Genomic DNA, 26,802 nt, shown 5'->3' with positions numbered 1-26,802 from the left:
GATGCTAAAATAATTTCTAACACTAATATAGTATTATCCCTCTATATAGGCTACCTGTTGCGTAAAGTCTATTTTCTATGACAAGCTGTCAATTTTTATCACGGAAATAATATTGACGTTAGTAAAAACATCAAATCCTACCAAACAAATTTTTACTGAATTCCATATTGATTATAGTTTTTTGATACAGAGACCTTCTTTCAATAAAGTGTCTAATTTTTTGTTTTAAATGATCAAAATGAAAATTTTCAGAAAAAAAGGAGAAAGTGTTTAATAATTTTTGTTTACAAAATCCAGACACATTATCAAAAAAAATTACTCTTTTCCAAAAATCTATAGTAAATAAATATTTATGAAAAAAAATTGTTTATTAAGATTCGGTGTTTTTACAAGCGTCAATGTTATTTCCGCTATAAAAGTTGACAGCTTGTCCTAGAATTTGGACGTAACGTTATATTATTAAATATTAATTAATTATTATTATTATTATTAATTTATTAATTAATATTTTTAAAAATTTCCAAAAATTTTTGTTACAAATAATTTTTTGAATTTTAATATTTTTCACAATAAAGTGTTAAAAACATATTAACCATTTTTCTAAATAATTAAAAATAGTGTATAAATTAAAAAATTATTATTAATATAAATTAACAATTTTTTTTATCAATGTATAAAAACTGATATTTTTAAAAATGTTCGTTTACAAAAATTTGTTTGTTTACCTTATAAGATTTCGATACACAATAAACTATTATTCCTTTCAGTAGGCAACCTGTCGTGGTAAAATCATTTTCTACGACAAGCTGTCAACTTTTATCGCGGAAATAATATTTACGAACCTACAAACATTTTACACAACTAAACAATTTTTTTCTTAAATTCTTATTTATTATTTTTTATATAAAAAGCATTTTTCCCACTAAAGTTTAGAAAACTTCTTTTTATTGAAAATAACTAATTTTATACTAAATTTTGTTTCAACATCTCTTCTGTTGCCATCTGCATTCTTCCTTAGAAAACTCGTTTAGAACAAGATTCTCGACTAAAATTCTCGCGTGGCAATACGTCTCTTAAGATATTCATGAGATATGTGACGGCCATTTTCTGTGGCAAAGTGTCAGTTTTAATATTAGAATTAATTTTCTTGCTCGAGGAAACATCGAATCCTGACAAACAAATATTTTCTAAAATCCTTATTCCCTATAGTTTTTTGATAAAGAGCCCTTTTTTTGTAAAAGTGTTTGAATTTTTTTTTAAATTGGTAAAATTAAAATTTTTAAGAAAAGAGGGGAAAGTGTTTGAGAACCTCTGTCAGTTTCTTTGTTCAGCACTCTTAATATAAATAATGAATTCTGAAGAAAAACTGTCATCGGAGTTTAAAACTATTTTGCATTGAATTTTACTAATAGCAACAAGAATATATGAATGAAATTTTCGTGTACCTTTGATTGGTTAACATATTCTAAAACGTTCTTTAATCTGTTTAGATTGTTTAACTTTTTTATGATCATGATTGGAACAAAAGTCAAAAGTTATGGTGTCAAATTTGTTTTTAATTAATTAAAAAAATGCTTCAGGTGATGAAATTGGTACAGTGTCAGGTCTTCGCAAATTTTCACTTCTGACGTACCTTTCAACTGTACTTTGAATTCCATCACAAGCATTTTTTCCATGGGATGGAGCAAAAAAGTGTCATTCTGCTTATATATTCAAATCTTCAAAATGATGTAGTTTTTTTTTGCTTCCTCGTGGAGGATGCTTTGTAGACCTTTCGTTTATAAAAATTTTCAAAATGGCGAAAACAAATTTTTCTCTATATAGAAACATGTTATATGAGATCCTGATCAATTGTCTGGATGTATGTATATGAGGCAAAATTCCTGAAATGTCCGAACAAAAAATTAAAAGTTCTCGAATTTAATCTATACTTTTCTAAAATGTTGTTATTGTTGGTGAAAGTCTAAAAATCAATTATTATTGAATTTAATAAAATAGTTTTTGAATTACAACGTTTTTAATTTTTGACTTTAGAAAAAAAAAATGTTTTACAATGTACAATATTTATAAGTAGAAAGCATAAAAGTTAACATATATATAATGATTTTTAAAGCTTTTTTTGCCAAGCTACACGCTGTTAATAAAAACTTTTTTTTTAAATAACATTTGACCTTGAAATTCAAGGTCAAAATGTTAATTTACGTTTATCTCAAAATCGGATTTTTAAAAATTATTTTTAACTATCTCAATGGAAAGCTTGACTAATTTCCTACAAAACATGTAATTTTCAGAGTGGGATCTTTTAAAGTTTTTGAGATATTAATTAATTAATTAATGTTTATAACAAATCAAATATTTTACAAACGAATAAAGTTACCGTAATTCTGAAGTTAGTAATTGAAAGTTAACGTAATTCCGCATCCAACGAGCACTATATGAAGTATTTTGGATAAGTAGATTGTTAATAAACAATTAGTTAACATTGCAATTGTTTATTAACAATCTACTTATCCAAAATACTTCATATAGGGCTCGTTGGATGCGGAATTAGCTTAACTTTCAATTGGTTAGTTGAGATTTACGATAACTTTATTTGTTTGTAAAATATTTTATTTTTTACTAACAACAAGCATCCAAAAGCCCTATATGAGGTATTTTTGTTCAATTTTAGTTAAATAACAATAAAAAATGAAATATCTTACAAACAAATAAAGTTATCGTAAATATAAACTAACCAATTAAAAGTTAAGCTAATTCCGCATCCAACGAGCCCTATATGAAGTATTTTGGATAAGTAGATTGTTAATAAACAATTGCAATGTTAACTAATGAAGTATTTTGGATAAGTAGATTGTTAATAAACAATTGCAATGTTAACTAATTGTTTATTAACAATCTACTTATCCAAAATACTTCATATAGTGCTCGTTGGATGCGGAATTACGTTAACTTTCAATTACTAACTTCAGAATTACGGTAACTTTATTCGTTTGTAAAATATTTGATTTGTTATAAACATTAATTAATTAATTAATTAATATCTCAAAAACTTTAAAAGATCCCACTCTGAAAATTACATGTTTTGTAGGAAATTAGTCAAGCTTTTCATTGAGATAGTTAAAAATAATTTTAAAAAATCCGATTTTGAGATAAACGTAAATTAACATTTTGACCTTGAATTTCAAGGTCAAATGTTAATTAAAAAAAAAAAATTTTATTAACAGCGTGTAGCTCGGCAAAAAAGCTTTAAAAATCATTATATATATGTTAACTTTTATGCATTCTACTTATAAATATTGTACATTGAAAAATTTTTTTTTTCAAAAGTCAAAAATTAAAAACGTTGTAATTCAAAAACTATTTTATTAAATTCAATAATAATTGATTTTTAGACTTTCACCAACAATAACAACATTTTAGAAAAGTATGGATTAAATTCGAGAACTTTTAATTTTTTGTTCGGACATTTCAGGAATTTTGCCGCATATATGGGCAAATCCACGAAACTTTTAACTTTCAAGAAAAAAAATTTTCTTTTTTTAATTTGCAGGCAAATTGATGTCACTTTGTATACACGTTTAAGTACATTTTAGCACTACAAATTCATATGCGTGATTTATTTTTAGCTTACGCCGTCAATGTTTAACTCTTTAAACTCTTTAATGTTAATAAATTACATATAAAATTGAAAAATTCAACTTTTTTAATTTTTGATATCGGAGTGGTTTCTAAAGTATTTTTTTGTCTTTTGAATACGATTCTGGCACTCAAATTTGCTTAGCACGTCAGAATTTTGAGAAAATAGGGGGTAAAGACTCCAAAAAAGTTTTTTCAGCATATTTTTAACTTAATAAAATTTATTTAACACAAAATCCTTAAGCAGTGTTTTTGTGTTCAAATGAGGGTCCCGATCAAATAACTCGACCGACGCTCGGACGAACGCTCTACTACCAGTCAAGTAGCAGTGACAGCCTATGGGCGGCTCACTGCTACCCGACTACCATTAGAGCGTTCGTCCGAGCGTCGGTCGAGTTATTTGATCGGGACCCTCAAATATATGTATGAAAATGTTTCGATCACACCATAGATTGACCTGTTTAAGGGATAACACCACTCTAGAATTTTCAAAAAAACGATTTTTTTTGTTAAAATGTACTTTAGGATTGTAGAAACAATAGGCAGGTGATCCTGTGGCGAAAAAAATTTTTTTTAACCCTTTGAGTGTCACTAATGCATCATATAGGCGTCATGACCGAACACTGAACAACGCCATGTTGGATCCGACATTTTGAATTTTCAAAATCTGACTGCAGATTTGTAATCAGTGACCCCAAAAACTATAGAATTCGTCATGCAAAGCTTTAAATTTGTTGTACTCCAGAAATTATGAATTTTAGAACATTGTAAAGGTCTGCTGGCCCATTGTGTGTTCGTTCTACTTTAAACGCGTTTTTCTCGAAACCACTTTTTTCAAACTGGGAGGACGGATTACTCGAACACCGTTGCATGGATTGATCTGAAATTTTAACAGTAACTACACAATAACCTTCTTTATGGAACTACTTAGCCGTTTTTTGATTTAATGTAAAGTTTTTTTTTATAAACAATTTACTGCTTGTTTTTTGGCAAAAAATCGTTTTTTTTTCAAAGTGCTACCATTTGTACAAATTTTGATTAAAAAAAAACCCCCTACGTAGTTCAATAGTCAATAGGGTAGAGATTCAGAAAATTCTTGGATTTTTGTTCTAGGTCTTACACCTTCCTAGAAAATCGTCCTCCCGTGTAGGTGTTTTCAAAATTCAAGATTATTAAGCCGGACTCTATCGCCGCCATTTTATATTAAAATAATAATATTAAATTTATTTTTTATACTTGAATATGTGTTAAATAAACCTATCTGAAGAAAAATCCTATTCCTTTTATCCTACTGCAAATATAAATCGTCAAAGTTAGGCTATTTTTCTTACCGCTAGAGTGGTGTTACCCCTTAAAGCAAAAATGCAGTTGTGCCTTTCAAAAATGTATAAATTTAAATGAAATCACAATTTTTATTATCATTTTTAAATTGTTGCCACAGGAATACAATTAGAGGCACATCATTGAAAAAGATCTTGAAAATTTTGTTTTTTCATCACCTTTTAAGAAATGCATTTAACTTTTATTTTTATCCAACGTCGTAATAGATATTTTCATAAGAAGATGTTCAATTGAATTTTTTTAAAAAGTGCTATCACTCAATCAAACCTTCGTATTTTTAGTTTTAGTGGTGGCACACTAATGGGATAGTGAAAATTTTTTGACAAAATATGTCTGTTAGATATTTCCATAGTAGCTAAAGTGATATTTTACACGCCGCAAAAATAAAAACGTTAAGAATATAAACTTTTTCAAGAAATTCAAATGAAATTTAAGCATTTTTTCACTTTTTAACTTATAAAGCTAATTGTCAAATAAATATTTTATTTTAATATTGTACATAAATGTACCTTTGTATATAATTTAGCAAAAAAAAATGATACCCAAAGTTTTAATTAAAAATAATTCAGATTTTTAAGTGTTCGATTCGAAAATCACAAAAGTTAAAAGTTTCGTGGATTTTCCCATATGGAAACTATTATTATTTTACCGATTGATGTTTCTATACCCATCGATGTTAATTCAAAAATCTCTGCTCAGCAATTATTCGAATTTACTTTAAAGGTGATTAGTTCTTTTTTCGCCAGAATAATAGATCCCCACCCCTTCCTTGTAATCTATCAAACCGTAATGTTATATATTCTTTTACTGCCCATTTTGTTATTTCTGGGGAAAGCCATGTCTCAGAAAGGCATATAATATCGGTTTATAATAAGAGTTTCTAGTTCTATATGCTTATTAATAATACTCCTTGGATACTCCGGAAAGCTTATAGAAAAGTGCATGACTGCATCTTCCGCGTCTTCACATTATATGAATTTATTTTAATTTGTTTCTATTTATCTATTTAAATTTTTTATTTTGTTGCAATTTGTATCTCGCTCTATGAGGGCACGTCCCTAAGTCGACTAAATGGCACAATATTCATTCAGACATTTTTCACTATGAATGAGAGATAATACCGAATAGAAATGATTCTGCTAACACCATGGACACACCACTCACTTATTGTATTGAAAGCCTATCTCTAATATTTTTATTTAAAATGATGCAATTAAATTTTCTAATAATTATGTTCGTTAATTATTTACTTTTAATATATTAAAAGGTAAAAAGAGAAAAAAAGAGATTTTTTATTATTTTTTTTAAATTGTTATTAAAATGGTTATTTTGCACATAATTTTTTTTGCTTAACTCTTATTGCATAAGGATGTCGTGTGATTATTCTTTTTGTTCTTGGGGAGATACGAGGAGAATTTGGTGGAAAAGTTCCTTTTGAGTTTAAAAAATTTATTGCTTCTTGAAAGCTAAGATTTTGGATGTAACAAGTTTTTGACAATTCAAATTCATATTTGTAACGTGGGCAATCAATTGAATAGGCTAAATGTGAAAATCCGCAGTTGTTACATTTGGGTTGTGAAATACGTTTATTGCATTGTTTTGTGAGATGGTGGTTAGCACAGAATTTGCAGACAGGATGTGCAGATCGATATTGATCGGCAGTATGTCTGTATCTTTGACAAAAGTAGAATCTTCTGGGAGGCTGAGTCATGGGTGTAACTGTGCCATAAAATGCCATTAAACCGAAATTGATTATTTATAAATAATTAGGACATAAAGAATTTTAATTTTTTAATAGTTTAATATGTATTTAACAATAATATATAATGGATTTTTTAATTCATATTTTTCTGTTCTTGAAAAAAAATCTTAGAAATGGGTCTGATTTTCGGTCTTCACAGTGGTCTAACCTCTTAAACATTTATTTTTGGAATTGAGAAGTACATAAAAATCTAGAAAAAACCCTATTGACTAATTAAAATCTATAAAGTTTTGTAGAAGTTATACAGATTTTAAAATAACAGTGTTACCTAAAAACTCAAAACTTCAATCCCCTCCTGTTTTATAATTTTCAGATAATGCATTATCTATGGATGGTGACAAAAAAAAATCTCACTAATTAACTACCGATAATTATTTTCAAACCAAAAAATTTTATTAAATATAAAATGATTTTCCTAGAAGATCAAGAGAAATATGAATATGCTCCTGTAGCTTCAGTTTCACGCATTCTGCCTTCTCTAGTATTATTTTGAAAACTAGACTGAATGACTCGGTACAGCGAAACTACTATAAAGGACTCGACTCTACATTGCTCTGTCAAAATTGTTCGAATCAGTCTAAAATTTTCAGAAAATACTTTCGAAATGGTCTACTTTCAGAAAATGATGAGAGCCCGAAATCGATTTTTTAAAAAATTTTAAAAACCCCTTTAAGAGTGCTAGAATAAAAGGTGAATGGAGAAAAAAAACGAGTCTTTACAGCATGGACCTATGTATGCTCTCTTCTTACGCGCCTGTACCGCCCATGTTTGGTAAGGCCTTATGCTATATTTTCACGTGCCCGTACCAAAATAGTAAGGAGCCGATCTACTACAGCAAGAGGTAGTACCGAAGATGGACGATAGAGGCGCGTACGAAAAGAGCATGCTGTAAAGGCTCGTTTTTTCTCTTCGTGTAGAAAACCGTTTTTCACTATCGTGGTTAGTTAATTCGCAAACCTTTCCTAAAAAGACTTTCCATGGAATATGCAGCCCGAACGTGGACTGACACCTACAAATGTACTCTGTCCGTATGTTTGTCTAAATGAATAATTAAATGTAAAACATACCTCAACTTCACGACCATTGTCTCCCTGGATTGTAATTCTGACAACTCCATCTTCAACAAAGTACATTCCATCAGCAGAATCTCCCTGTTTAATGATTTGCACTCCATCGTCATATTGTTTTGGAAGCAGTGCATCAGCCAGGCTCATTCGTTCGAAAGGCTGAAACATTTTTAAATTTAAATTGTATATTTTATCACTCCAATCTTATTTAATTTGTTGGTAGCGTCATATATACTTTTATCACAATTATATAACACATAAGACTATCATTAGTTTGTCTTGTCGTAAATAATTTGACATAGAGAAAATTATTAAAAATTCCTTTGTTTTTTAAAATTATATCGTATTCCTATTATTCTTAGTATTATTAGTTAACGTAATTTGATAAATAAACTTTTCGAGAGTACAAATATTCAAATTGACTTTCCTATATAATAGCTCAGTCAATCATTTTAATTTTAGTAAAAAAAAGTTTCTATTTCACATATACTCAAACTATACTACTACTACTCTCCGTGTACATTTAGAGGATAAAAAAATTATGATTGATGACGGGATCATCCATATATAACATTGCACCAATTTCGAGCTTTTTGATAACCTTCCTTTGTTGCATTTGGTTGCAGATGACAACTGCCCCTGTAAATGTAACGTTGCAAAAATAATTTAAACCCCCAAAAAGTAAAATTTTTTTATCCCTCACGTACAAACATGGTGTTTTTTTCACCCGGACGTCAGGTAACCTAAAAGCAACACGTTTATGCCTTTTTGAAATAAAAATATCGTAAGTAACATAAGTCCAACTCTCTAAATTTGAATTTTCGACTATTCGCTTATTCGTAGCTGCATACTCTGGGCTGATTAAAATAGCGACTATTCGCCAGCAATCAGCGACTATTCGCTAGTAATCAGCGAATTTTCAATGAGTGATTATTCATTTATTCCCAGCTGCATACTCTGCGCTAAGAATAAGCTAATAGTCACTAATTTAAAGCGAATAGTCGCTAATTCAGATTTAGAGAGAAAGGCAGCTAATTATTCGCGTTGACGTTTTCTAATACTCGTTGACGTCACTATTATTTTAATTATAAGGGTTCCGTACACCATTGGTGTACTGACGAAACACTTATGAAAAGACTTTTGCGTTCGTCCCAGCTTTGTGTCCCCCCTCTTAACATCTACATTTTAAAATATAAAGAACTGCCATTTAGGATTTTTACGTATTTTTACGTGTAGATTACAGAAAAAATATAGCGAGACAGATTGGATTTGATGGCTGCGAGCTAGCAAGGAAAGAAATCGGGTTTTTTCAAAAAAAGTGCAAAAAATGACCCTGTCCCCCCCTTAACTTCTACATTTTGGTATATGCAGAACTGCCATTTAGTACACATACGTATTTTTACGTGTAAATTAAAGAATAGTTATTTGTGTGGCAAGGGCGCTAAAATAGGGAAAGCGAGACTTGTGTGAGGTTTGCCGCACGAGCGAAGCGAGTGCGGCATTCACACGAGTCGAGATTCCCCTATAGCGCCCACGCCACACATCCTATTTTCTATAATACTGTCGTTAAAAACGAGACACCTAGATTTTCCACAGCCACTATAAAGTCTGCATAAGAATTTGATTTTAATTTTTTTATATAATTATTTATTCTAAATAAGCACGTAAGCAAGAAAATGAATGAAATAAATATACGCATAAATCATATGTACGGTAATTTATTTTTTAAATTTTGGAAGTAATTATGACTAATAAAGTAATTATTAAAGTATCTAACTTTTTCGAAATCTTGACAAGTAACTTAAAATTATTGTTTAATATTATTTTTGCAATTGCATATTTTAATCTTTGGTACACAAAATAATTTAATTTTGTAACTTTTCGTCGATATCTCAATAAATAACATAAAATACCAATCTTATTTAAGATAAAGAAATATTCATTGTAATTAAATACTTATTTTGTAATTTTAGTTTTAAACTTTGGTACATGTTGCAGTTTTAGTTTTTAAACTTTGGCACATATACTAACACAACTCGTTTTTAGCGAAGTATAAACAAACAGGTAATATTAAATTTTATTAAAAATATAAAAAACAATAATGAGATTGATTCTCATTTAAGCCTTATTTTTTAGTTTCACTGACAAAATTTATTGTGATATTTTGACAGTTTGTGATATGAAGAATCTTGGAAAGATCTTTCTTTTCTAAAGTATGTGAACTTGATGAACTTGCTCCGTCTAAGATTTCAGTGTCCGAAGAAGTTAGAATGGAATTAGAAATTAAATAACTGATCTTTCTTTTATTTGGTAACGAATCTTCAAGGTAGCCTTCAACTACTTGGTTGGTTTTCCAACCACCCTGTCGTTTAAGGGTGGTCATGGAGGCTCCAGCGTCGGCAAGAAGTGTGGTAGATGTTCTGCGGAAGCAGTGACCAGTGTAAAGATGAGAGTCTGGGAGATTCAAGTATTGGGTGATTATTTTTGGCATGCTACCAAACTTATTGAGACCAATGACTTGTTTTGTACACTTCCCATTTTGCCAATTTAAAAAAAACAAGGAAGTTGGCACATTTCTATTAACAATATTATAGAATTCCCCTTCGATAACGAAACTCCGAATGATATTCGTTTTAGTTTTCGGAAGTTTGATTTGATACAGAGATCCATTGTCACTAATATCTTCTATCATGATATTACACAGCTCGTCCCGTCTGCATGCTCCTTCTACCCCAAATATTAATGCTACCTAAAAATAAAATTGTAAAAATAATTCTAAATGTAAATATTTTGGTACAAGTTATTAATAGTTATTACTTTTTGTATATATTTTGTAAATATAATTGTAATTAATTTATTTAAATCTTTAATTTGCAAATAATTTATTCAATTCTATAATTTGTAAATACAAATGTTAATAATTTAAAAATATTAACAATTTGTAAATTTTATTGTACGTAACTTGATAAAAATCATAATTTGTAAATAATTCAAAAGAATTTAGAATTTGTAAATATAATTGAAAATAACTTATCAAAATCCATAACTTGTAATTTAAATAATAAATAATTAAATTAAATAAATATGTTAATATTATAATCAAATACATGTTACAATTATTAATTAACAATTAAATTGAAAATCAATTAAAATCAATAAATTAAAATTTAATATTTAAAATTATTGATTAAACATAATTATTAATTTACAACCTACCTTTGTTGCTAAGTGTTGCATATCTGGGGCTTCGTTTAAGAATTTATTAATTTCTTCCGCAGTTAAGACCTTGGCTTTTTTACTATGAAAATTTTTGGCTGTTATTTTTAAAAAATTTATTAAATTGATATATTGATTGATGTTAAGTTGATCATTTTGTAGAATAATTTTTTTTAACATGGAGTAGGTAGCCCATAAGGTCGAGGGAGCTTTGGTTTTTGACAATTCTTTAAAGTATACCATTAGTGTTTCTTCTGACAATGATGCACAATTATTATTTTTTCGCCAGGTAGAAAAATTATTATATGAGGTTATGTACACCGATTTAGTTTTTTGTGGAATTAATTTTTCCTTAGCACTTTCGGCTAATTGGCGTATTTTTTCAGAATTTTCTTTTTCAGACATAATTTGGAACACAATACAGCAACGTAATGATTTTCAACTAATATTAATTAACGCGAACAAGTAAACACATGTGCTACGCCATTTTCTCTAAAACTTTAGGCCCCTTTCAGAATGTGTTTCACGCACGCGTCGATTTCGGAAGCGGCCTTAGGAATTATTTGCTTTCGAAGGTTGGTACCGCTGTTCATGAGTACTGCGGGTGGGGGAAGATGTCCCTTAAAAGTATATTTCTCCTCTTTTTACGCACATGTCCGCTTAAAAGTCGAGGTTTTAACGCACAGTGTTATAGAACAAATATATCAAGACAGATTGGATTTGATGGCTGCGAGCTAGAAAGGAAAGAAATCGGTTTTTTCGAAAAATTGCAAAAAATGTCCTTGTCCCCCCCTCCTTAACTACTACATTTCCTTTCTTAAAAAAGATAGTGCATGCAAAGCACATGAAAATGTATCGAAATATCTTGATGGTCGAAAAAATCTAATGTAAGAAAAAATGAACTTTGCTTTCCAGAGCATCTAAATCAATATTCATTTTATAATAATCACGTTAAATTACACAGCCCCACAAAAAAACAGTGTCGTGCGCGGCAGGCTAGACTAGTCATTTCCTATGTATTTTGACGCGCTGAACACGAATCCGAAGTCCGTTTTGCTCCATCACGTCAGGATTTTTTTCTAACCTCCAAAAACCTGACGGATTTTGAGAGGTAGGCTATTTTTTAAAAATTGATGGATTTACTTCAATCTTGGTATCTAGGGGTTTTTTGGGTCGCTGATGACGAATTTGAAGTTAGATTGACAAAATTCAAAATGGCGGCTCCAATATGGCCCCAATTCCAATAGCGCATTCAACAGAAATGAAAGAAAACTATGAATATATGAAACTAGTTTTGGATAAAATTAGATACCGAGAACACAACTGGCAAATTTGTGGAGATTTCAAGATTTTAAGCATACTACTTGGACAACAATCAGGTTTTAAAAAAACACCATGTTTCCTGTGTTTGTGGGACAGTAGAGATCGAGCAAATCACTACATTAAAAAACAATGGCGAAAAAGGAATTCTTTCGAACCAGGTTCAAAAAATATAATAGAAAATCCCCTAATCGACCCTTCAAAGGTGATAATTCCGCCCTTACACACGAAACTAGGAGCAATTAAACAGTTTGTCAAAGCCTTAGATAAAAAAGGAAACTGTTTCAAATACCTGGAACAAAAGTTTCCAGAAATCTCTGATGCGAAACTAAAAGAACGGGTTTTCGACGGACCACGCATTCGCAAATTGTTAAAAGATGAGCAATTTATCACCAAGATGAATAAAAAGGAGAAAGCCGCATGGCTTACTTTTAAAGCAGTTGTCGGAAATTTTCTGGGTAATCACAAGAGTGAAAATTGGGAGCAAATAGTTAGTGATATGATTAAAAACTTTGGTAAGTTAGGATTCTTAATGAGCATAAAGTTGCATTACTTAGACTCGCATCGGGATCAATTCCCTGAAAATTTGGGAGATTACAGTGAAGAACAAGGAGAACGATTCCATCAAGATCTTAAAGAATTTGAGCGTCGTTATCAAGGAAGATGGGATGTAAATATGATGGCCGACTACTGTTGGATGTTGAAAAGGGATATTGTACCTGGAGGCACCAATTTGAAAAGAAAACCATTACACAGATCCTTTGAGGACAAAAGAGTGCGCTACCATAAAAAGACGTGAATACCTTACTTATGTATATAAGAATTTTCATTTCTAGTTTTGAAAATCTAACTTCAGATTCGTAATCAGCGACCCAAAAAACCCCTAGATACCAAGTTTGAAATAAATCCATCAATTTTTACAAAATTCGTCCGCCATATTGGAGCCGCCATTTTGAATTTTGAAAATCTAACTTCAAATTCGTCATCAGCGACACAAAAAACCCCTATATACCAAGTTTGAAGTAAATCCATCAATTTTAAAAAAAATATCCTACCTCTCAAAATCCGACAGGTTTTTGGAGGTTAGAAAAAAATCCTGACGTGATGGAGCAAAACGGACTTCGGATTCGTGTTCAGCGCGTCAAAATACATAGGAAATGACTAGTCTGGTCTGCCGCGCACGATACTTTTTTTTTTGTGGTGCTGTGTTATTGTTCCACATATATATTTTGCATAACTTACTTAATTGCAACATATAAACACTTGCAAAGTATTTATTTGTTGTAAATATTTGCAGCTGTCATGAATCAGACACGAACATAACCTACATTTAGTTCAAATCACTTTATTGTCCGAAGACAAAATAGCGTGCGCTTTTTTCAAATAATGAAATTTATTAAATTATAATAAAATAATTGTAATAAATTAAATTATTATGAGAATAATATTATCTTGAATAAAAAAGTGTTTTTAGTTTTAACAAAAAAAACTATTCAACAATTATTATTATTTTTAGACAAATTTTACAAATATAATACATTATTATTTTTCTCTTAAAAATTTTCTCTATAATTACATGCCTTTTTGCATTTTGTTAACAATATTATTAAATATTTAATAAAATAATTGTAATGAATTATGAAACATAAATTGAAAATTAAATTGAATGGACAAAGAATAGAAGCAACAGAGACGGCCAAAAGCCGTCGGAGGCACTAGTTTGTATATAAAGAACTGCCATTTAGTACAGATACGTATTTTTACGTGTAGATTACAGGAAAAATATGGCGAGACCGATTAGATTTGATGGCTACGAGCTAGAAAGAAAAGAATTTGGTTTGTTTCAAAAAAATTGCAAAAAATAACCCTGTCTTCCCCCTTAACCACATTATGTGTATAAGGTCATAATGTAGAGGAGAGGGACCTAAAATGCACACTAATTTAAAAGTATCAAACTGATAGGAGAGTGTTCCCGGTTGTACAGCAGGTTTAGTTTTTTATCCATTACTTTAATTGGATTATCCAATTTTGATTATTGAGATTCCATTTTAAAGCTAGTGTAAACACCTAACTTTTACTTAAGGGGGGAAACTCGTGTAAATGCACGTTTTTTCAGGAAATTTTTTTAAAAAACTGGTAAAGTTTATTGAATTAAAGTAAAGCATGCCTTAAAGTACACAATATAAGCTTTATAAAAAAAATTTTTATTAAAAAATATTACAAAATTGCGGCGTTACAGGCGTTTGAAGTTGTGTCTTTGATTTTGTGCCGTGCAGCCTACAGGTCACAAAACTCAACCAAAATCAAAAATAAAAATTTTTACCGTTAAAATACGCAAATACGCTTTACATGACGAAGAGAAAACTAAAAAAATTTTTTTTTTTGAAAATTTGCGACAATTTTGAAAGTTAATTCACTTTTTTTATAAAGAATCTTCAAAAACAATTCTTAAAACTTTTTTTAAAAAAACGGAGTTCGCTATGCAATAGCCAGTAAGATAAAGAAGATTTTTGGTAAGTTTGATTAAAATTGGTTAAAAATTGGCGGAGCTACATTGCGTGGCGCGCGAAAAAACACGTTTCGAGAAACGCGTTTAAAGTTTTTGAAACATAAAAGTAGTGTTTTAACTATTGCCTTAAAGACGTTATGTATTCAAAAATAACTATTGCACAAAAACCAAGATTTACTATCACTTGCTCATAGTGCTTGCTAATGACAATTAATAAAATTATATTGTTAAGAAACTGAAAGAATAGAGAGATCTCGTGCTCATCGTTAACTGAATTTGGTAGCATCTGAAGTGCTTAACTTATGTTTACTATAGACATTCATACATCTAATTATAGATTAGTAATGTAGGATAATATTCTACATATAGTAAACTAATTTTTAACCAAAAAAAAAATAATTGTTAAAAAGTTTTTTTAATAATTTTAATATTTAATAATAGTATGAATTTTATCACTCGGTGGTATTTTATATAGTATGAAGATATCGATCACTCCGAGTCAGGTAATAAAAGAAAACACAATTTTTAACGTTTTCAACGGCTCAGCTGTCCTCTTCAGAAAACTAAAAATCTTTTATTACAAAAAAAAATTAAAAATAAATATTTTTTCACAATTATTGTAGAAGATTATTAAGAACAATAAAAAATTATAAAAAAACCTTTACCATTGAAAATTAAATAAATAAAATTAACATAATTATAAGGAAACTTTTAAAATTGTTAAACTTTAAAATTCCTGTAGGCACGACGTATAATTTGACACTGATCGAACATTCAATAAATACAATCAATAACATGTAATTCTTAGGTCGTTAACCTCAAATCAATTAATATAAATAGAGAAAGACTAAGTAACAGTATAGTCAAACAAGGATGAGTATTGTGAATATTTTCTATCGTTAAGGAAATGAGTGTAACAATTACTAAGATTCTGAGTGTCATCTTTTTTATTGATTGCACTTTTTTGTAGATTAATGTGAATCATTTCTGAAATAAGACGTTTATTTTCATTTGATTCATTGTCAAGAATATTAAAATTGTCCCAGTGAATGTCATGTTTTAGTAAGTTTCTATGTGTTGCGGTAACACCCACTTTTGATTTTTTATGTTCATTAATCCTTACTCCCACCATTCTCTTTGTTTCACCAACATAAGAAGCAGGACAATTCATACAGTTAATTCTATAAACTACATTGGTATTTTCAGATTTTTTATTTTTATCTTTACCTTTCTTGATCAAATTATGGTTCAAAACTCTATTATTTACTGGAACAGTTAATATATTATATTTTCTAAGCATAGAAGAACTTCTCTCATATAAATTTTGTATGTATGGTAAAAAAACTTTTGGTGATTTTTTATATAGAAATGAGTGCGTGATTGTTATTTTTCTGAATATTTGATTTAATTGAGAAAATGCGTTTCTTAATGTATTTATCTATAAAAAAATTGGATAATTATTACGAAGTAAAACTTTTTTAACATAATCTATATTTTTTGAATGAAAAGTCTCTTGTGAAAGTTTTATGGCTCTGTCAATTAAGTTATAAATAATAGCAATTTTTTGAGAAATCGGGTGTTGTGAATCATAATTGATCGTTCGTTCTGAAAAAGTAGATTTTCTATACCAATCTGTAAGAATATTATAGTTTTTTCTGATTATAAGAACATCTAAGAAATTAATTGTACGATTAGTTTCGATTTCATGAGTGAATTGTAGTCTTTCGTCATAACTGTTAAAAAATATCCAATATCTCATTAATTTTGTTATGTGGTATGCACGTGATTATATCATCTACGTATCTATAATAAAACAATGGTACAAAAGAAAGTTTATTTCTACATAAAGTCTCAAGGTCATCCATGACCATATCTGCAAAAAAGTCCTGAAACTGGTGAACCCATGGGGGTCCCATAAATCTGTTTATAAAATTTTCCATTAAACTTAAAAAAAATATTGTCAAAAAGAAAAGAACAAGCGTCAAGTATATCATCAAGTGGAATATTTAAGTTTTTTGACATGTCAGAATAACGTTTAATAATACAATCACGCACTCATTTCTATATAAAAAATCACCAAAAGTTTTTTTACCATACATACAAAATTTATATGAGAGAAGTTCTTCTATGCTTAGAAAATATAATATATTAACTGTTCCAGTAAATAATAGAGTTTTGAACCATAATTTGATCAAGAAAGGTAAAGATAAAAATAAAAAATCTGAAAATACCAATGTAGTTTATAGAATTAACTGTATGAATTGTCCTGCTTCTTATGTTGGTGAAACAAAGAGAATGGTGGGAGTAAGGATTAATGAACATAAAAAATCAAAAGTGGGTGTTACCGCAACACATAGAAACTTACTAAAACATGACATTCACTGGGACAATTTTAATATTCTTGACAATGAATCAAATGAAAATAAACGTCTTATTTCAGAAATGATTCACATTAATCTACAAAAAAGTGCAATCAATAAAAAAGATGACACTCAGAATCTTAGTAATTGTTACACTCATTTCCTTAACGATAGAAAATATTCACAATACTCATCCTTGTTTGACTATACTGTTACTTAGTCTTTCTCTATTTATATTAATTGATTTGAGGTTAACGACCTAAGAATTACATGTTATTGATTGTATTTATTGAATGTTCGATCAGTGTCAAATTATACGTCGTGCCTACAGGAATTTTAAAGTTTAACAATTTTAAAAGTTTCCTTATAATTATGTTAATTTTATTTATTTAATTTTCAATGGTAAAGGTTTTTTTATAATTTTTTATTGTTCTTAATAATCTTCTACAATAATTGTGAAAAAATATTTATTTTTAATTTTTTTTTGTAATAAAAGATTTTTAGTTTTCTGAAGAGGACAGCTGAGCCGTTGAAAACGTTAAAAATTGTGTTTTCTTTTATTACCTGCCTCGGAGTGATCGATATGTTCATACTATATATAATTTTAATATTTATTTTAATTAAATTTAATATTAATTTTTGAAAATAATAAAAATTATTCTGGTTTAATTAATGATAAATAAGCTTAAATTATGAATAAATAACATATTTATTTACTAATTCTTCCATTTCTAAATTAAATTCTTACTCTAATTGAATTTATTAATTAACGTTCTAATTAATTAACTGGCGGATATAGATTAAAAGCAATATACATACAATAAAAAGAATAATTAAAAAATTAAAAAATATGTAATTCATGCATACTATGATCGGATATTTTTATTTTTCAAGTAATTCCCACATAGAATTACTGATTAAACGCAAACATGAGAAATAAATAAATTTAATGCTTGGGGGAATCAAACCTACGAACTACGGACTATGAACCTAATGCTTTACCAACTACGCTACGTGACAACAAATGTTAACTTCTTGATGCCATTTAAACTTGCAAAATACCTAACTCAGAAAAGTGCTTAACATCATTTATTTAAAGTTAAGATATTAAATTATATTATCCAATTAAATGCAATTTATAAAATATAATTAATTTTATGCTTTATGATTATTATCATGAATCATCCCAGGTGAATTTTCAAAAAAAGGAAAAATAGGTTTTCATTAAAAATACGTATTTCGTTGTTCTGAATAATTGTAAACATTAATTTTTTGGTATTAAAAAAATATTTGACTTTTGGACTTACAAAATTTTACTAATCGATCATGTGGGCGATTCATGCGTGGCCCCTACGGTGGCCCTCATGGGGGCCATCCCAATTTTGAGCGTTGCTCCAGTAACAATTGTATTCATAGCATAACCGAAAAAAAGATACACCTATTTTTTCTTTTAGTAAAAGAATTTGTTTAACTAAATTGTTTAAACAATTAAAAATAAAAATTTTTAATTTAAAAAAAATCAAAACTGCTGTCACGTCATCGAAACATTTTAGTTATAAAATAATAATAATAATTATTATTAGTAATTAATGTCAATAAATAAATTAAATAAATAAATATTTATGTAAAATTAATTTTTTAAATAAATAAATATATTTATAAATAAATAATTGTTTTTAAATTTTTTGTAAACAAATATTTGTGAATAAACAATTGTTTATAAATAAACAAAAATATTTATAAATAGATAATTATTTATAAATAAACAAATGTATTTATAAATAAATAATAATTTATACTTGAAAAACAATTGTTACAAATATTGAAAATATAAATAAATAATTATGTAATTAATATTTAAAAATAATCAATATGTAAAATTGTAATATTTCTTAAAGTTGTAATGTTCTTGATATTTGGAATTATGAAAGACGATCGACAAACAAGGAAATCAACATACAGAGTCACCAACACATAGAAAAAAGCAGTAAACACTTTTCGTGTCTGTGAGGTACCGATTTGAATCTAACCCAAAGAGGCGAGCTGGTACTGCCGCGAGAAATACATTGGAAAATATATAAAGGGAGATCTTTTACTACGAAGGCAGTCCCAAAAATTATACGCACGGAGTTCATGTGTTAAAATACAGTTCTAATATATACGGAACGCTAAGTTTCAACAGTGACACCCATCAATAAAGAACTTTTACGAGCGGTCGTAAAAAAAACTCAATAGAATACCGAATCATCAAAACTCACGAAGAAAATTTGGAAACTCCACCACAACATAAAATAAGGTAACCTTACCAAATCTTCTGAAATAGATTTCATAATTGTTTGATTGTCTTGTAATGATAATAATTGAGAACATTCAGCATTTTTAAATAAATAATTTGTATATTGTATTTTTTTAAATCATTCATTTAATTAACCTCCTCTCAACTTAGGTAATTTAGCTAAGTTAAATTGAGGAATCAGAATAGGGAACAATTATAAGTTCAGCTTAGGTAAAATTAAAAATTAGTTAAATTTTTAACAAATATGACATAACAGAACTTATAATTTCTGGTGCATCGGCCTGGGTTAAAATATTAAATGAATGATCATTTTTCAAAGATTTTTGCAATATTAATTAAAAATATAAATAATCAAATAAATCATTCAATGAACAATTAACAAATAAACAGTTAATAAAAATAAACTAAATAATAAAATAAATAAATTAATAACTAAATAAATAATTAATAACTAACAATTAATAAACAAATTTTTAAATAAATAAATAAATATAAAATCAATAATTAATTAATAAATTTTAAATAAACAATAAATAAATATTTAAAAAAATTATTCTCTTAAATAAAATAAAATTTAAAAACATTTTTGCTATAAATTTTTTTTAATCAAAATATTGTTAACAAGTTATAAATAAATAAATTTTCAAAATTGTTAAACAAAAAAATTGTTGTTTAAATTTCTTCAACAATATTGATAAATAATTAACTCTAAATAAAATTTGCAAATTTTTGAGAAATGTTGTTTTTAATTAAATAATTTCTGAACAAAAACAATCAAAAAATCCTTTACTTATTATATAAACGTATTTATACATCATATTATATATATTTGTATACTCATATATTTGTCTACACACATGTTTGTCCATACATACAAAAATTAGAATCATAAAACTGACAATTTTTATTCTACATTACATTACACTTACAAATTTTGTTTACTTTTTTCAAAAATGTTTACCAATGTCTGAAGAAAACAGAACTACTCGTAGTCAGGCTCAAAACAATCCTTTATTAGCAAATGAAATACTAACTAATAATCAAACTGCATTTAAAACTTATAATAGAAAAACTGACTCTCCACATCCTTATTCTAGACAATATAATAGTGTTATAATTAGTGGCAATACAGCAAACGACGAAATAATAACTAATTTTGAAGAATCTATTGACACAAATTTACTAAATTTAACTAACTTTTCTTGTACCGTAATCAAAACAACCTTAAAAGCAGATAACTTAAAAATAAATACTGAATCAGAATCTGAATCCGAATCAGAACATCCAGAAAATAATACAAAAACCCCATATAACAATTTAGACAAATCAATTGCAGATAAAGACGATATTTTAGAACTATTAATTAAAGACAAACAAAACAAATTTATAAACATTACTGATAACTATAAAAGAAAAATAATGCCAGAAACACAAGAAACGATTTTTAATAATCAAGTCGTCTCACTTCGCGATACCTTAGAAATAGTACCAATTTTTTCGGGCGATAACATACCTTTAGAACAATTTATTTCATCATGTAAAGAAACCAAAAGCCTATTACCCCAAAATGCAGAAGCAAACTTAACAAAACTAATTAAAACAAAAATTAGGGGCGAAGCACGACAATCTTTATTAAATGATTCTTGTGATAACAGTAATGAATTAATAGATACCCTTAAAAATGTATATTCTCCAAATAAATCTATATACCAACTACAGGGTGAATTAGGAAGCATTTATCAATGGGAAAACGAAAAAGTTATTTATTACGCAACTAGAATACGGGAAATAGGAAATAGAATTTTAGATTTACATAGGCGTAATAATCAAGGAAGAGAAGATCAAAATTTCGTTACTGGATTTAAAAAAGATATTTTAGATTGTTTTATTAGAGGATTAAAAACAGACATTGAAACCAGATTAAAAAACGTAAATTCATTTAAAGATGCCATAAATAATGATTGAAGTTGAAAGAAAATTAGCAGCAAATTTAGCTTTAAGATCTTCCCATAGGAACAGAGAGGAAAAATTAGAAACAAAAAAAGATAAAATCCACATCGTGAGGGAAGAATTAATCTGTCAAATATGTCACAAAATAGGTCATTTAGCCGTAGTCTGTCGTCAATTAAAACAAAATTTTAATTACCAAAGTGTAAACAGAACAAACAATTGGAATCAAACATACAACAACCCTTTTCAATATCCGCGAAATCAGAATCGATATTATCAAAATCAATCGAACCCACATCAACAATATCAAGAACAATGAAAACCTAAACCTAACAATAGACAATATGATCAAACAAATTACAGATCCTCTCAATATCCACCTAATCAAAGGAATACTCCATATAATACTTATCAAGCTCAAAAAGAGTGTTCCCATAGTAAAAAACCTGGTCATCTTATCAGCGAATGTCGTAAAAAATATACAATAACCAACAAACACAAAATCAAGAATACAGACCGCAACAAGAACAGTATCAACCACAACAACAAAGATTTCAACCACGAAATTAGGGAAACTCCAGACCCCTCCCCAACACAGGTGCTGCACGGGAGGCTCGTTAGAAGAAAATAATGCACCTACTACACAGAAAAGAAATTTAAAAGAAATAAAAATAAATATTAGTACAGACAACCCCATTCCTTCAATAACTACAACAGTTAATGGTTTAAAATGCCCAACAAATATAATGATAGATACAGGAGCAGGTAGTTTATTAAAATTAAATACTATCGACCATGGAATTGAAATTGAACAAAATGAAATATTAAGATTAACAGGAATAAATAATCACCCATTCTACACACTAGGAAATATTAAATTAAATATATTTGGTTTTCCAACAATTTTCCACTTAAATCCAAATAACGTTCCAATTACTGAAAACGGAATTTTATGTTCAGAATTTTTTTTAAAAAATAATGTTAATATAAATTACGCATTAAAAGGTTTGGAAATTAAAGGTAAAAAATATTTTTTTTAAAATCCAGAAGAACCTATAAATACAATACATAACAATAGTAACCAAATTAATAATATTTCTTCTAATAAAAGAATTGAAGACATTAAAAAACTACTAAGACTTGACGATTTAAATAAAGAAGAATTATCACATGTAGAAAAACTTATTGCAACAAATTCCGACAGATTTCAACTACCAGACGAACCATTAAAAGCCACACCTCTTTTAGTGCATTCAATTCCAACCATCGACGATCGACCAATCATAACAAAATAATACAGATATCCAACAGTCCACAAAGAAGAAATAACTAGACAAGTGAACGAACTTTTAAAAAACAAAATTATTAAACCTTTCCAGTCACCATACAATACCCCAATTTTTCTAGTACCCAAAAACCCGATTCTCATGGCGAAAGAAAATGGAGAATGGTATTAGACTTCAGAAAATTAAACGAAAAAACAATTTCCGACAACTTTCCGTTACCGAATATTTTGGAAATTCTTGACCAAATATCTAATGCCCGTTATTTCTCAGTATTTTATTTAGCAACAGGTTTTCACCATACTCCAATGGACAAAAAAGATTGTCATAAAACGGCCTTTTCAACCCCACATAGACACTATGAATTTGACAGAATGCCATTTGGTTTAAAAAATGGCCCCAGTACTTTTCAAAGATTAATGAACATTACCTTAGGTCCATTAATCGAAAATGACCTCATTGTGTATCTAGACGTTATAGTATTATATGCAGAAACTCTAGAAGAACACGAAATAAAATTCAATAAATTAATTGACCGACTTAGATACGCAAACCTACACCTACAACCAGACAAATGCGAATTTCTTAAAACAGAAGTTGCATATTTAGAGCATATAATTGATAAAGAAGGAGTAAGGCCAGATCCAAAAAAAATTGAAGCAGTACAAAAAATTCCAACACCAAAGAATGAAAAGAATATTAAACAATTTTTAGGCTTAGCCGGATATTATAGAAGATTTATAAACCATAACGATAATTCAATCTGTACGTCTGACAATTGATCTGCAGTAGTGCACGCGAAATTTCTACTACAAGAAAAGCTCTGTATTAAATTGAAATACGTGTGGAGTATATTTATACCACAGTAACTGCCTAACGTTAAACAATTCACAAAAAAAATAAATTCAAATTTTATGTAAAACCTTTTTTAATCAATTCAAATCATCTAGTACACTAAAAATTTATAAATTATACATGAGAATAAGTTGTATTTTAGAAAAAATAAATTTTTACACAAAATATATATTGTTAGAAAAAATAAAAAATTTAATTTATAACTTCATATGAAATTTCAATTGAGGATTTTTTAAGTTTGTAAAAAATTTATTTTTGCGATACAAAAGGTAAAAAAGACAATAATAACTTAACTTTTTATAGAAAATTACTTTACGGTACAAAACCCGCCACCCAATAGATGGCGCTCACATCAGTCTGTGTTTTAAAACTGTTTTACCGAATTAGTTTACTCGCCATCCAATAAATGGCGCTCACTTCAGAGTGTGTTTTTAAACTTTTTTACCGAATTACTTTATCCGCCATCCAATAGATGGCACTCACTTCAGCCTGTGTTTTGTAGAAATTATTTTTTAATTAAAACTGTTTACCGACCGAGTTAGTTTACCCGATAGATGGCGCTCACTTTTATTACGACTTTGTATTTTTAGATTTTATTTTTCTGAAAATAATTATTTTGAATTTATTTCCACGACGAGAAGTGCTGCGCTCTTTACCTCATGGTAAAATTCCCGCGAGCGAGCGAGCGAGTTGTGTGCCATGCCGCGTTACAGCTGTTCCACATGTATGCGAAATCGTGTCGTCGTTGCGTATATTTGTGATCGTTGTTTACACTATTTTTCATAAGCGGAAAGATTAAATGTACACGATGGAAATTGTGAACGTATGAATGTATGTAGCGTATAATTACCGAATGCTAAAAATTGTAAAATTACCTTTAAAAATTATGATAATAAGGAGAAAGTTCCTTTTGTCATCAATGCCGACTGTGAAAGTTTACTTCTTTCCGTTGAAGAAGATACAGATAATTTAAATAAAACTGAAATTTTCCAGCGCCATAAATTGCTTAGTATAGGTTATTACGTAAAATGTAGTTACGATGACTCATTGTCCGTGCTCCAATTCAACCAAACACAATGGTTGAAACCCTATATTACTATTACCATTGGAAATAAAATCAAACCAGACTAGATGTTGTCACTACGCGATAACGTAAATAAAATTATAATATACGGGATCCGCCATTATGAATTTTTAAAAACTGACCTCAGATTCGTAATCAGCGACCACGAAAACCCCCGAGTACTCACTTTGGTGTACTTAGCTCTAATTACTATAATTTTGTCCGCCATTTTGAATTTTGAAAAACTGACCTCGAATTCGTAATCAGCGACCTCGAAGACCCCCGAGTACTCATTTTGGAGTATTTAGCTCTAATTATTAAAGTTTTGTCCACCATTTTGAATATTCAAAAACTGACTTCGGATTCGTAATCAGCGACCCCGAAAACCCCCGAGTACTCATTTTGGTGAGCTTTGCTTAACTTTGTTTTATACAAAACTGATATATATCGAAATTGCTTGAAAATATACTAAAAGTGAAAAAGTACTTACTTCAATAAATATAGTGTAGAATTGTCATTTTTTATCCGATCGAGGTCTATAAAGGCTTAAAAGTTTCGTAATTAAATATATTATTAATAAAAAAATTTAAACTTACCTTTTTTTGATTGTTTGACTTTGAAAAAATTAGCAAAATTTAGACAAATGTCTAAAAATTATTAAAATTTGCTTGAAATTTATTTATTTATTTATTTTATTTTGAACTTTGTTCGACTGGAACTCTGACAATTTTGAATGGATTTTATTGGTTGACCAATGGTTTGAGAGGTAATTTAATTATCTTTCAAATGGTGATTTATTTTTTACATTTGGATTAACTGCTTTCTCTACCGGTGATTTTATGTGACGTCACACCTCGAAAATGCATAATTTGCTGTTACAAAAAAATTGCACAAGGGAAAAAATTTGAAATATGATTTTCATACTCAAAAAACACATATTAATCGAAAAAAAATGTTTTGTTCGAGTGACAATTTCACTGTAAACCTGTGTAATGAATCAATAATGATTCAATAATGAGTCAATAATGATTCAACAATGAATCAACAATGAATCAATAATGAATCAATAACGAATCAACAATGATTCAACAATGATTTATTATTAAATAACATAAAATTACAGTGTGCATATTTTGAAAATATGTTGCACTTTGTGGCAGATCTTATTCCAGGACTTCAGTTCTACAATAATGTTTAAATTATGTTTTATTAATTCACTTTGTGATAATTGTTTCAAATTGATTTATGCTTGTTACAATTTTGATATTCATATTTAAATTTGGCATTATCAATGTTTATTATTAGAATAAATTTTGATTTAAGTTATAAATTTGCTTTCTCTTCCCAAGTATTGTGAGAACTATCAAAGCCAAGCAATTTGACGAAAACTTTATTTCCACGTGTCTTGAGAATTTTTTCAACCAGATAAATATAGATAAATATATAGATAATTTACTTTAAGGGGTTAAACCACTCTAGAATTTTCAAAAAATCAAAAAAATTTTTTTTGCTTTAAAAGGTGCCTAAGGGTGTATAGAATAAGAAACAATATCAATTATAAGTCGAAACACTTTTTAATTTGGAAGGTCAATTATACGGCGCAGGCATTGCAGATTGAAGGTATATCCAAAAAGTCGTAAGTAAAACTTTAAACTCGTTTTTCTCAAAACTACATTTTTTGTGCTGGCCGGAAACATAACTTTTACAAATCTCAACCGATTTACTTAAAAATTAAACTGTAGCTTCTCAATAACATTATCTAGAGAAAGACGTACGGATTTTTTTTTACGTTGCATATTTTTTTTGTTATAAACAATTTAGTGTCAATTTTTTAAGTAAAAAACTCGGTTTTTCCTTAAAATGTTCGCCATTTTTGCAAAAATCAATTGAAAAAAAATCCCCTACGTCTTTCTCTAGCTTTTAAGATGTAAAAATAGAAAGAAATTTGTTTTTTGTTCTAGGATGAAAATTGGAGCTAAAACCTTTCCGGCCGCGACGTGATTCCTCTCAGAAAGGGTTCCTATCACGTACCTGTAAATTTGATATTTAAAAAAAAATAATTAATGAAGTATATTTTTTTTCTCTTTAAAGTGTACCTAATAAAGATATGTAAACATATTTTTCAGTACATTTAAACTTTTCTT

The 26,802-nt window shown here is 28.4% G+C and overlaps 1 protein-coding gene across 2 annotated transcripts in view; it reads right to left on the bottom strand.

Moving 5' to 3' along the window:
* Positions 1 to 26,802, bottom strand: part of LOC127286257 (cAMP-dependent protein kinase type II regulatory subunit) — a 251,632-nt gene that overhangs the window by 31,767 nt on the left and 193,063 nt on the right. For both annotated transcript variants that reach the window (XM_051312631.1, XM_051312632.1), the window contains exon 6: positions 7,807 to 7,965. In XM_051312631.1, the coding sequence (XP_051168588.1) occupies positions 7,807 to 7,965 (159 nt within the window). The remainder of the gene's footprint in view (positions 1 to 7,806; positions 7,966 to 26,802) is intronic.

This window comes from Leptopilina boulardi, unplaced genomic scaffold, assembly GCF_019393585.1.
Source record: "Leptopilina boulardi isolate dan_hultmark-lab unplaced genomic scaffold, ZJU_Lbou_2.1 LbouV2_351, whole genome shotgun sequence".
In the NCBI taxonomy this organism is placed as follows: Eukaryota; Metazoa; Arthropoda; class Insecta; order Hymenoptera; family Figitidae; genus Leptopilina; species Leptopilina boulardi.
This window is presented reverse-complemented; position numbering and strand designations above follow the sequence as displayed.